Here is a 12367-nt window from a genome sequence, read left to right as displayed (position 1 = left end):
AATCAAGCACTCTGTGTGGTCTTTTGGCGTACTCCAGACGCAAAACTCCGCCCGATGTTGCAAATAACGGAAACGTTGACGCGTCGGCCTATATGGTTTACATTGATCAACCTTCCAGGATTTATGCCCCTGACACCATGTTTTACGCTTCTTCGCACTGTTTGTCGTCACTAATGGTTTCGATATAGCAGCTCGTCCATGAAGATCTCGGCGGACAGTGTCGATAGACACGGGGTCTCAAAGATGGTTATTGAGCTCTGAAGTCACTTTAGCCGCCGTAGTGCTGTGTTGTTTGACGCAAGTCGAATTAGCGTACGACGATCGTTCGCAGCTCGTGGTCGTGTGGTAGCGTTCTCACTTCCTGCGCCCGGGTTCGATTCCCGGCGGGGTTAGGGATTTTCTCTGCCTCGTGATGACTGGGTGTTATGTGATGTCCTTAGGTTAGTTAGGTTTAAGTAGTTCCAAGTTCTAGGGGGCTGATGACCATAGATGTTAAGTCCCATAGTGCTCAGAGCCATTTGAACTATTTCGTACGACGATCGCCGTCATTTAGTTTTGATTTGCGCGCGATATTACCTTTACACGATGATATCTTTCCATGTTTTGTGTAGGGTCTCGCGAATGATGAAGTAGCTGCTCTTAAAACATTAAATAAGCTGTCCGTCTTTGTTACTGATGCTCCATCTAATCGAGCCCTCTTTGGAACTCTGTTAGGTCTTTCATTGCACGTCGACCTCGGCTTCTGAGTGCAGATACGAAGTGTGCACTACTCGTAAATAACCTGCACTGATAAATAGTCCGTACTGGACAAAAAATGGTTCAAATGGCTCTGAGCACTATAGGACTTAACGTCTGGGGTCAGTTGTCCCATAGAACTTAGAACTACTTAAACCTAACTAACCTAAGGACAGCACACACATCCATGCCCGAGGCAGGATTCGAACCTGCGACCGTAGCCGTCGCACGGTTCCGGACTGAAGCGCCTAGAACAGCTCGGCCACAGCGGCCGGCCGTACTGGACACGCACAGTCCAGTGCGACACGTGCCTTACCTGCTTTGTTGACCGTCTAACACAACCATCCCATTACTACCACTGTTCACATTATTTTGCTTATCCTCTGTACCTCAATCTGGAACAGGCTTCATTGCACACAAAAACACGTCAAACTCAGATGCAGAATTTAAATCAGTTATTGAAGGATTTTCCGTTCTAACATTTAAATCATCAAAGTTTACACTGTTTTAATTACACCAGCACTAACAAATGAGAAAAACAGAAAGAGCATGCAGTAAAGTCTTGACAGACTAACTCACATTCCATCGAAAAACGCAGTATTACTACTCTCAAATAGCAAAATAACGCAAAATGGGAGGGGCTCTTAAGCCGGTGAAGGGAGCAGAACACAGTCGTAAAATCTACATTCTTCAAAAACGTTTCCAGAAAACAAGCAACATGCATATCACGAAATCCGATTTGTGGCAAAAAACAACTCGATCACGATGCTATAAATAGACACTCTGCAATTTAGGTACTCAACGTAAGAGTTGCCAAGACTCAAGGATTAGATTCGGATCATTACCGATCTATCGTTAAATTCAATTTCAGACCAATAATTAGATAAAGGAAGGAATGTCCACCCAAAAAAATTTGGTGTTCAGATTTTCCCTAGAGAAAATGTTTACAAAACGCACTTGGAAAAAATAAAATCTAAATGTTGAGAAAAAGTTCAAAAGAGGTGTTATTCAGACTGCAGAAGAAACTGTTCCTCTTAAAAATAAAAGGAAAAATATCTGGAGGAATGATGATTGTGATGAGCTAATTACAGGGAGACAGCTAGCCTGGAATATCTGGAACGCAAATACAAATGATAATAACAAGGAAAATTTTATAGAAGTAAGGAAACGTGAATCAAAAGGTCTAAGGAAGACCAAAGCATAACATATAAAATACAAACTAAGGTAAACAGTGTCATAATGACACAAGGGGCGTTTACAAGACATTCATAGATAGTGTAATGAAGAACACACGACCAAGTTTACAGATCGAAAAAGCAAAAGTCTGCATATAATGGAACAGAGAACTGCAGAACGCCTACAAATTACTTCAAAGACCTACACAACTGCGACCCACCAAAAGAAGAATTTCATTTTGATAACGCAATCCAAATACAACCAGACTCAAAGCCACCAACAGCAGAGGAAATCAGAAAAAAAACCATAAACAGGAAACAAGACAATAAAAGAAGAAAATAATATAGTTGTTGAATTGTTTGCAAGCACTCTAGTGACAACGTTATCAACGTCTAACAGAAATCATGAATTAAATTTGGACAGAAAATAGCTGGCCATCAGAATGGACATCGACTTAGTAAATCTACTACATAAAAAGGATAGAAAAGGGATCCTAACAATCATAGAGGGATCTCCCTCTCGCTAGTGACGTATAGGATCTTTTCCATGGCGTTTTTAAAGAGAGATGAAGGAACACTCGGCCCACAACAAGGAGAATATCAAGCAGGATTTAGGAAGGAAACGTCTTGCTCACAGCAAATACTAGACCTAAAGAACATAATATGAATGAGAAACTTGAAATTTGTAATACCGTTTGTACAGCTTAAAAAGGCATGATAATGAATTGATACAAATGCAATAATCAGCACCACAAAGGAATTCAGACTCGGCGGTAAAACAACGAAACTAACTGAATAAACTTTAACAAACACAACATCGAGAGCTAAAATTGTGGGGGAACTGTTAAAAAGATTTGAAATGAAATCAGGAGTAAGACCGGGAGATGGTTTGTCACCTCTGCTTTTCAATTGTGCGCTAGAAAAGACAGAGAGAGAAAGGAGAAACACATCAATACTAAATGTGTTCAACTAGGAAGAAACTGAAGTAATATCATAATATATTATCAAGCTTTTGGAGATATCGTGGAATTAATTGCTGACACACTGGACAGTGCCAAAGAACAAATCACATAACTATAGAAAAAAACAGACAAAATAGAAGTATCATTTGAAGACAAAAACACACTTCATGAAAAATATAAATGATGCCCTCCAAATCTTAAAGTTCATAACAACACAATACCTACAACAAACTGTCTTAAATGCCTAGGAGAACGGATAACAACGAATGCGAAAGAAATGACAGTTATAGAAAACACATATATAACAAAAAGTGTTTGTTCTGCTACACAAAACTAAGACACTATCAACAGACGAAGGTCTGAAACGCTTTATACGGCAGACACACTTAAACTAACAAGATTTGGGGATCTTGAAAAACTGGAAAAGGTGAAAAAAAATCTAAGGAAAATACTTGGATTTAGAAGTAGTAGTAATACAAATTAAGACCAAATAAAGGTCTATTTGAAAACGGAAAAGCTAACTGATGTAATGAAGAAAAGAAGTCTAAAGTTTTATGGATATGTGTACAGAATGGTCAGTATCAGTCCAAACAAGCAGACCTTGAACTCACTAAACAGTTAAAAATCAAAAACTTCAGGGTTTGGTGAAACTGACAAAGGTATGAAAAACACTGGCATTAAAAACGAGATAACAGGTATTAGATCTACAAAATTGCTTCCACCGTTTTGCAATACGTGGCTGTAGCAGCAAATGGTGATGCAGGTGGTCGGTCGTAAGTGTCGTACAATAAGCTTAGCCATTTGTAAACAAAGCGGCTTCAGACTCAATTCGTGATTGCATCATGAAGTTATTCTCAAATGAATATGTCAACTTACGACCCCAATCTCGTCATTTGCGGGAAGTTTCATTTTTCTTCATTAACATGAAGAAATCTGCAGCTGGGGCTCATAAAATGCTGGGCAAGACCTATAGTGAGGTACCTGTTGGTGACATACCATGCAGAAAATGATTTCAACGCTTCAGGAACGGTGATTTTGCCGTCAGAGGCCGGCATGGCGATGGAAGAGAGAAGGTTTCTGAAGCTAATTCAACCGACGGAAACAATCACAGCAGACCGCCGTGTTCTCCAGACACTGCCCCTCTTCGACTGCCACATTGTTCAGTCAGCGGACACGGCCTGGCTGACCAGCATTTCCGGTCTTATAAACAAGTGCAAAATTGGAGCGATTCATGGATCTCCTCATGGGATTCGTATACTGAACAAAATATGAGAGCAACTAGTGACCAGCGATGGCCGATTCTTTGAAACTTAAGTTTTTCTAAGTTTCTCACAAAAAAGTCTCGAACTTCAGGAAGAAATTGCGGAAGCAAAGTTGTAGCCTTAATAACAGAATACTTTTGAGAGAGGCAACACAAAATGCAGAATTTCTGGAAAGAAAGAGACCTACAAAAGGAAGGAATTGGATCCACGAAAAGAAGGAACGGCGATTTCGAAGGTTGAAGGTGGCCTGGGAGGAACGAAAATTAAACCCAAGGAGGTGAAACGAAGGTTGATTTATCGTATCTTCGAATAGGGTTAGTCGAATAAATACGTTACTGTACGTAGTGAACTTCAAAAATAGGTGAAACTGTACTAAATGCGGGGGCAATGTCTCCCACCGTAGAGCTTTTTCAGCACTGTCTCTGCTTTAAAGTAAAATGAACTTTTAATTTCTAGGCAAATGCAAGTTACGAACATGAGCTCTGTAATAGAATACTTACTATTTTGTGTATTTCAGAGAAAGCAGTGAAAAGCATGTGATCTGAGAGATGGGTGGTACAACTAGGAGACATCTTAAGTAAGATACTAACGAACGTCGACAAAAGCTGTACAAAACTGTAAACTGAGTGACTCTCTAAAAGAAGAGAGGAGAAATAAGTCAATGAAGAAAGACCATGTTTTACATGACGTTTGCTAATGCACTGAAGGGAAAAACTACAGAGTGCCAAAGCTTCCAGTATCTATCACATATTACTGACACAGCTGTGTAGGTGTGTGAAATCTTATGGGACTTAACTACTAAGGTCATCAGTCCCTAAGCTTACACAATACTTAACCTAAATTATCCTACGGACAAACACACACACCCATGCCCGAGGGAGGATTCGAACCTCCGCCGGGACCAGCCACACAGTCCAAGCTTTGTAGGTAAGAAATAAGAAGTGATGGGATGGACTGTTGGGGAACGCCTTCAAAATCGGTCGAAGCACAAATGGATGAGTAAAATATAGTACCTGATTCCAGACGGATACGTATTCCAAAGAATAGCAGGCAGAGAAAGACCATACGTCTACGCCGTCCTGTATCATCCAGTACACAATTTCGGCGAGTCCCACGTAAATCGCCAGGCTGTGGCCGGCGCAGCCGAAGTGGAAGAGAAGCGTTCGAGATAACGCCATGGAGAACGGCGGTGGTGCACGTTCGGCGTTCAAGCGTCGTGAGCTGTGGCCACAACTTCCAGCTGTGCCGCTCAGAATTTGTACACGTATCTCCTAACCTGACTCCGAGGCAAACACTCCGCGTCGTATTTGCTTCTGTTGCGCGCTGAGGCAGCCTCTCTGAGATAACAGAGCATCCTGTGGCATTCAGCTGGACTCTGCTGGACAGAAATAGCACACTCTCGTCGGGAATGATACGAGAAACATCGTCGACTAGCAATGCGACAGTCCCCCAACGAAGCCGGTATTCTATTCGCTTTCGATCCCATGACGTGGCATGACGTAATACAGAGGATATGAAAAGCTACGCGAGCCAAAAAAAAAAAGTATTAAACAAGTCAACGGACACTTCAGTGTAATTAATCGGAAAAAGAAGTCATTTGTCGCAATTTCCTTCTGTGACTCTTGGAATAAACATATATTTTACAGTTTCGATCTTTCATTACTCTAATTATTTTCTTTTATATATTCGATGTCCTGGAATGGTAAGGTTCCCTGTTCTTTTTGCCGGCCGCTGTGACCGAGCGGTTCTAGGCACTTCAGTCCGGAACCACGCTGCTGCTACGGTCGCAGGTTCGAACCCTGCCTCGGGTATGGATGTGTGTGATATCCTTAGGTTAGTTAGGTTTAAGTAGTTCTAGGTTCTAGGGGACTGATGAGCTCAGATGTTAAGTCCCATAGTGCTTAGAGCCATTTGAACCATTTTTGTACTTTATGCAAAAACAATTGGTGCTTCTTTTCACAGAAGAGGTACATATTTTCCTGTTTTAACTGTGCTGCTTAGGACAAATTAACTCTCGTCATTTTTACTGACTATATCAATGTTACCATTATTTCTGCTGTAATATGTATGTGCAAGAGCTACTCTAAGATGTAAAGTCCAGCACAGAAGAGGAATTCGTGGCCAGCGGCGTCAAACCAGTTAGAAATATACATACACACACACACACACACACACACACACACACATATATATATATATATATATATATATATATATATATATATATATATATCCGACCAGTTGCAATGGATAAACAAATTCTTTACCTAGGTTTCGACAAACATAAATTTGTCTTCTTCAGAAGGTAACAATTTTACGTTGTGGGCTCTGCAAGATCCATGAGCTATTTTATATTAACGTGACAAACCCTAATTCTAGGGCTATATTTTATTTTTGACACATGGATCTGTGCCGACAATTGTAAAAACGGCTATGGTACGTTAGTCCTTACTAATGTAAAATTGTTACCTTCTGAAGAAGACAAGTTTATATCTGTCGAAACCTAGGTAAAGAATTTCTTTATCCATTGCAACTGGTCGGCTGTTTATAATTTTATTACGTCAAACTGTTGCTGTTGTGCAGCTTTGTTTAATATATCAACGACGCCCTTTTTCATTTATTAATTTTGCCTATGAATGATAAACTCATAACAGTCCGTTATCATTATCACAAGTGAAAGTGATTTTCTGACTTAATCGCTATTTTTGCTTGTCAAAATTATGTCTTATAACGTATTTCGCCTACATACATCTGCATAATTACATTTAAATCTCAGTTCTCACGTTATTGTCTCTACAGTTTTAATGGCTATGTTAATTTTACTGCCCAATCTGTTTTTACTCTCTATGAGATTTTTATAAACCAACAGCGCTGTCGGGCGTGCCTAGCACTTGGATGGGTGACCGTCCGGGTCTGCTCAAAAATGGCTCAAATGTCTCTGACCACTATGGGACTTAACATCTGAGGTCATCAGTCCCCTAGACGTAGAACTACTTAAACCTAACTGACCTAAGGACATCACACACATCCATGCCCGAGGTGGGATTCGAAACTTGGACCGTAGCAGCAGCGTGGTTCCGGACCTAAGCTCCTAGAACCGATCGGCCACAGCCCGAGTCTGCCTAGCGCTGTTGGCAAGCGGGGTGAACTCAGCCCTTGTGAGCCAAACTGAGGAGCTACTCGACTAAAGTTACTGAGCGACGCGCTTGCCGCATGCCCTCCACATCCGCACTCAGTGACACCTTCGGCCTAAGGATGACACTGCTGTCGGTCGGTACTGCTGGGTCTTCAACGCCTGCTCGGACGGAGTTTAGCTTCTTTATGGGATTTTTATAAGAAACTTTTTGTACTTAGTTTCACTTCACAAATTGTAATAGTTTTTAATTTTTTATTCACACTTAATTTTAATACAGTTCCTGAAGCATTTGTTGAATATTGATTTAGGTCTTAAAATCTTTTTTTTTTTTTTCAAATTTAGCAATAGCTTACTTACACCGTATAATTTTCTGTCCTGTATATGTGAAAAAATACAGTTAACTAACATTCAAAATACTTGTCATACATGTGTGTAACATTTGCAGTACAACTGCGTCTTACAGTCTGGTATACAGCAGAGTTTATACCCATCTTCCCTTTAATTTTCGTAATGTCACTATCTTTTACTCAATTGTCTTTATCAAAATTTCAGATATAACTTCTCTCATGTCTCTAGATAATGCAACATTGCGAAGGAAAAAGCGCAGGTGATCCTCATATGTAAAAAGGGTAAAAGAACGGACGTGCATAATTACAGACCAATATTATTTACATAAATTTTCTGTTGAATTCTTGAGTACATTTTACGTTCCACTTTAATAAATTTCCGTGAAACACAAAAGCTTCTGCCCCGTATCAGCACGGGGTTAGAAAGACTCTTTCGGTGCGAAACACAGCTTGCCGTTTTCCCACACGACATCTAACAAACCATGGGTGGAGGAAACCAGATTCCATATTCGTAGATATCCCGGAAAGCGTATGGCACAGTGTTGCACTGCAGATTGTTAACGAAGGTCCAAGCACACGGATAAGGTTCCCAGATGTGTGAGTGGCTCGAAAACTTCTTAGGTATTAGAGCACAGTACAGTGTCCTCGATAGAATCGCTCTTGTTCTTTATAAATGAAAATGAACTGAAGGACTTGGTGAGCAGCAATTTTTGCCTGTATGCTGATGACACTATGGTGTGCGGAAAGGTGTCGTCATTAAGTGACTGTAGGAGGATGGAAGAGGACTTGGATATAGTTTGTAGTTGGTGTGACGGATGACAGCTTGCTCTAAATGTAGAAAAATGTAAATGAATGCGGATGAGTAGGAAGAACAATTCCACAACCTTCCAGTACAGCATTGGCTCGGCACAGTCACGTCATTTAAATATCTAGACGTAACGTTGCAACGCGATATGGAACGGAAAGAGCACGTAAGGACGATAGTAGGGAAGATGAATGGTCGACTTCGGTTTACTGGGAGAATTCTCGTGAAGTGTAACTAAGCTATAAAGGAGAACCATTATAGTTTGGTGCAACCAGTTCTCGAGTGTTTGGGATACACACCAGGTCGAAATAAAGCAAGACATAGAAGAAATTCAGAAAAGTTCTTTTCATGAGGCACTTTGTAGAGAACCGGCGTCACTACAAATGAAGACTTAAAAGCAGATTTAATGTCTTCATTTGTAATGATTAGCTGCTGCATTGTACATATTGTGTTCACATCTGTTCTGTCTGACTTAAACTATGTACATTGGATTTCGAAAGATGTGTGCTCGAAGAAGGTTCTGCTTACGCAGAAGTAACAGAAATCTTGGATATAGGCGTGAGGAAAGTCTGCAAGCCATGTGAAGAAACAGGGTCAACGAAAACTGAGAGCAAACCAATACTGAGTGATCGAGACTGTCGTAGAATCTGCCGTCTTCATCTGCAAGATTGTCCGGGTACCGCGCAAGATGTTCAAGGGTTCAAGTTTCAGATCGAACGGACAGACAAAAAAATGTGTAAAATTTATTTGCGAGCAAGGACTCCGAGGAATAAGCCTTGCCTGAACAAAATGCAGAGAGAGAAACATATGCACTGCACTGTTTCACACGGAATTCTAGTGTGAATTCTTGCACGTCTCCACTGTCATCTGCCCCTATAAATCCTTGATCCGTCCCATCATTTGTTATGTGAATGTTGCATGAATCTCCACCCCATCGAAATTCTATCAGTCCTGAAACACTTAGTACTTTGCCTCACTTTCCACATCCGTTAACCTTCCTCGACAAGGATACTTTACCATCTCACCAAATTCCTCCTCATTCGCCCTGAGCACCTCCGAACAATCTACACCATCCTCTTACCCGACTCCAACAATCCTATTGTTTCCGCTCTACTTTCCAATCCTCATACACAAACTCCAATAACTAGAGAAACTGATTAAAGGGCTAAGATTCGCAGTTACTATAGTTCTGCGGGCTGAGAGTGAAAAACTGAATGGGCAAATATTTAGCATAGAATTAATTTGAGCTTACTCTAAAAAGAATCTAAAGCGATGAACTGTAAATATTAATGACATCACAAGTATTTAAAATTTTTCAATATTCATCGCAAAAAGTAAAAGATATTGGAATGCCTCATTCAATTCCTTCCATGTCGACTCCACTGGAACGGGAAAATAAATTAGTCGGACAAAGATCGACGAGAAGGCCTGTTTTCGACGTGACCATCCCAGCAATCAACTAATCAGATTTCGGAAATCACGAAACTTCTGTATTGTTGTGAACTGATACAAATTTGCACTTCACTCTTCCTGAATACTAGTTATGCGGTATTGAACGATTTTATAGGGTCGCCGGAAGAAAGTGCTAACCCTCAACTTAGTAAGGATAAGTCTGATCACGCTGTCTGTTACGTTCTAGTGCACCACATGCTGGCATCAAGCAGTTACATTTATACCATTATAAAAAAAAGTAGAAAGAGCTGTCATTTGTCTACATCGGCTTGTTTTATTGTATTTATGGTTTTTATGTGCCTTTAATGAAACAGTTTCAAAATACGTCCTTGTGGATTAGTGCTTTCTTGCGCAGACCCCCTAAATTCAGTTATTTAATAAGTAGCATTACACACCAGGGCACTACGAGCATATAGTTGAAAAATATTTCCTTGATGAAAAGAAGTCATATGGTATCAAGTGACGAAAATTCGTAGACTATCCAGTGAATTTTATCAATTTAAGTTACTCGAGCAAACAGCCGCATGGAAATGAAACGCAAACGAGACAAATATAGTGTAAGAGGGAGACGAAATAAGATATTTCATAAGACTACGAAGAATTAACACAAATTTCGAATTGAAAAGGCATTAGAAAAGAACGATTAAGAAAAACTGAAATGAAAATCTTACCAGATGATAGACTTTCTGCATCTTGTTGCGAATTTCAAGGTAGTTAACTTGATATTATAAGGGGCGATCAGGAAATTTCCTTTCGAAGGCCTCACAGTAAAGGATCGGTATGCCAATCAGGCAAAATCGCCGTGAGTACTGAGGCAACCATCCCATTGACACATCGTGTTGGAGATATCCTTTTGATAAAATAGCCTGTCCTGTCATTTGAAGAAGCCCATAATTGCGTATTACAGATCCTCTTTCAACAGGAATCGTCGAACCTTCAATGCTAGTTTCAAGAAATCGAAGACGTGATAATCACAAGGAGAGGGATCGGGACTATAACGCGAAACAATTGGTATACTGATTGCATGAATGTGGATCCACAGCCAAGACGAGGCGGTGCCACTTTTCCCCTTAATGTTCCAACAACTGGCTTCTTCGTCTCCTTATAAATGGAGTCCATGCAGACAGCATACGTATTACCACTGCTCGGAGCACCTTTGGAAGGTGATTATGTAATGTTTAGAAACACTATGCGGATAATGGAATGGACAACTGTGCCAAAAAAGGCTAGATGATTTGTAGGAGACTTGCGAATTCAATACTATGAGCGACGTAAATTATTGTCCAGGGGAGAGCCTAGCAAGCAGCGAAGTGCAGGACACTTACGTTTTGCGGGTTGCATACAATGAAGGCTCCCATCTCAGGGGACTGTAAGTTAAAGAGAAATGATACATCACTTACGACCTGTCTCATTTAAGCTGTCGTTTGGAAAAACATAAAAGTTTTGCTTGAAACGAAGGAAGGCAAATTAAGGTTTAAAATTCGCACGGCTTTGAGGACATTGGAGAAGGAGAACAAGCTGAGTTCGAATGTAGAATGGGGAATGTGATGCACCATGTCTTACTACATCAGGGAACTATTTCGGAATTTGTCATACATAATTTACTCTAATCACGGGAAACGGACTTTGACCTGAGCAACTGCCATTCCAAATGCGTGACAAATGTGCTAAACACTGCACTATTTCACTTGCTGAGTGAATTGTTTGAAACACAACAAATATTCTACCGACTTAAAGAGAACCACTAGCTGCACAAAACAGATACTGTGCCTACGAGGGCTACTCGAAAAGTAAGGTCCGATCCGTCGTGAAATGGAAACCACTTTGAAAATAGGAAAAATATTTTATTTGTAACAGTTAATTAGATCTTCCAGTTACTTCTTTACATAGTCACCGCTCCGATACAGGTGTTCGTTGTACCGTTGTACCACGTTTGCAATGCCATAATCATAAGAGGCAGCCGTCTGTGCTTCTCATCAATCCACTACGCTGATCTGCAGATTTTCGCCTGTGTCAAAACGTTGTCTTCATAGCCAGCATTTCATGCGAGCAGAGGTGGAACCCAGAGGGAGTCAACTGCGGGCAGTATGGTGCGCGATCAAAATCTTCCCATCGAAAACGCTGTAGGAGCGTCTCCGTTGCCCCTCCAGTGTGCTGAAGAAAATTATCATGAGGACGGAACTGTGTAACAGCTACATTATGTGGGCTGCGTTAAATCTGGCGAAAAAACCGCAGGCACCCGTAGTTAGCCGGATACACTATTCTACACTCAACTTTACGCGCTCACTGTGCGCTCAGAACTGAAAAGAGTGACGAGCATACGAGAAAAATTGCCATCACATCTGTGGAAGGCTTCATCGGATTTTCTCTGTGGTTACCACTACACACTCGATTGGACCTTACTTCACGAATAGCGCTCATACTTTCAGTAATGAGCTGGAAGTACAGTACTCGAACCTCAATTAGTGTCTACAGTTCTGGACATTAAAACTG

General features: G+C 40.8%; 1 protein-coding gene across 1 annotated transcript in view; it reads right to left on the bottom strand.

Moving 5' to 3' along the window:
- The window catches only part of LOC126335563 (androgen-dependent TFPI-regulating protein-like), a 151683-nt gene extending 146234 nt beyond the window's left edge, over positions 1-5449 (bottom strand). The window contains exon 1 of the mRNA XM_049998986.1: positions 5148-5449. Coding sequence (XP_049854943.1) covers positions 5148-5312 — 165 coding nt within the window. The 5' untranslated portion in view covers positions 5313-5449. The remainder of the gene's footprint in view (positions 1-5147) is intronic.
- Between the last annotated feature and the right edge of the window lie 6918 nt (positions 5450-12367).

This window comes from Schistocerca gregaria, chromosome 2 (assembly GCF_023897955.1).
Source record: "Schistocerca gregaria isolate iqSchGreg1 chromosome 2, iqSchGreg1.2, whole genome shotgun sequence".
NCBI lineage: Eukaryota > Metazoa > Arthropoda > Insecta > Orthoptera > Acrididae > Schistocerca > Schistocerca gregaria.
This window is presented reverse-complemented; position numbering and strand designations above follow the sequence as displayed.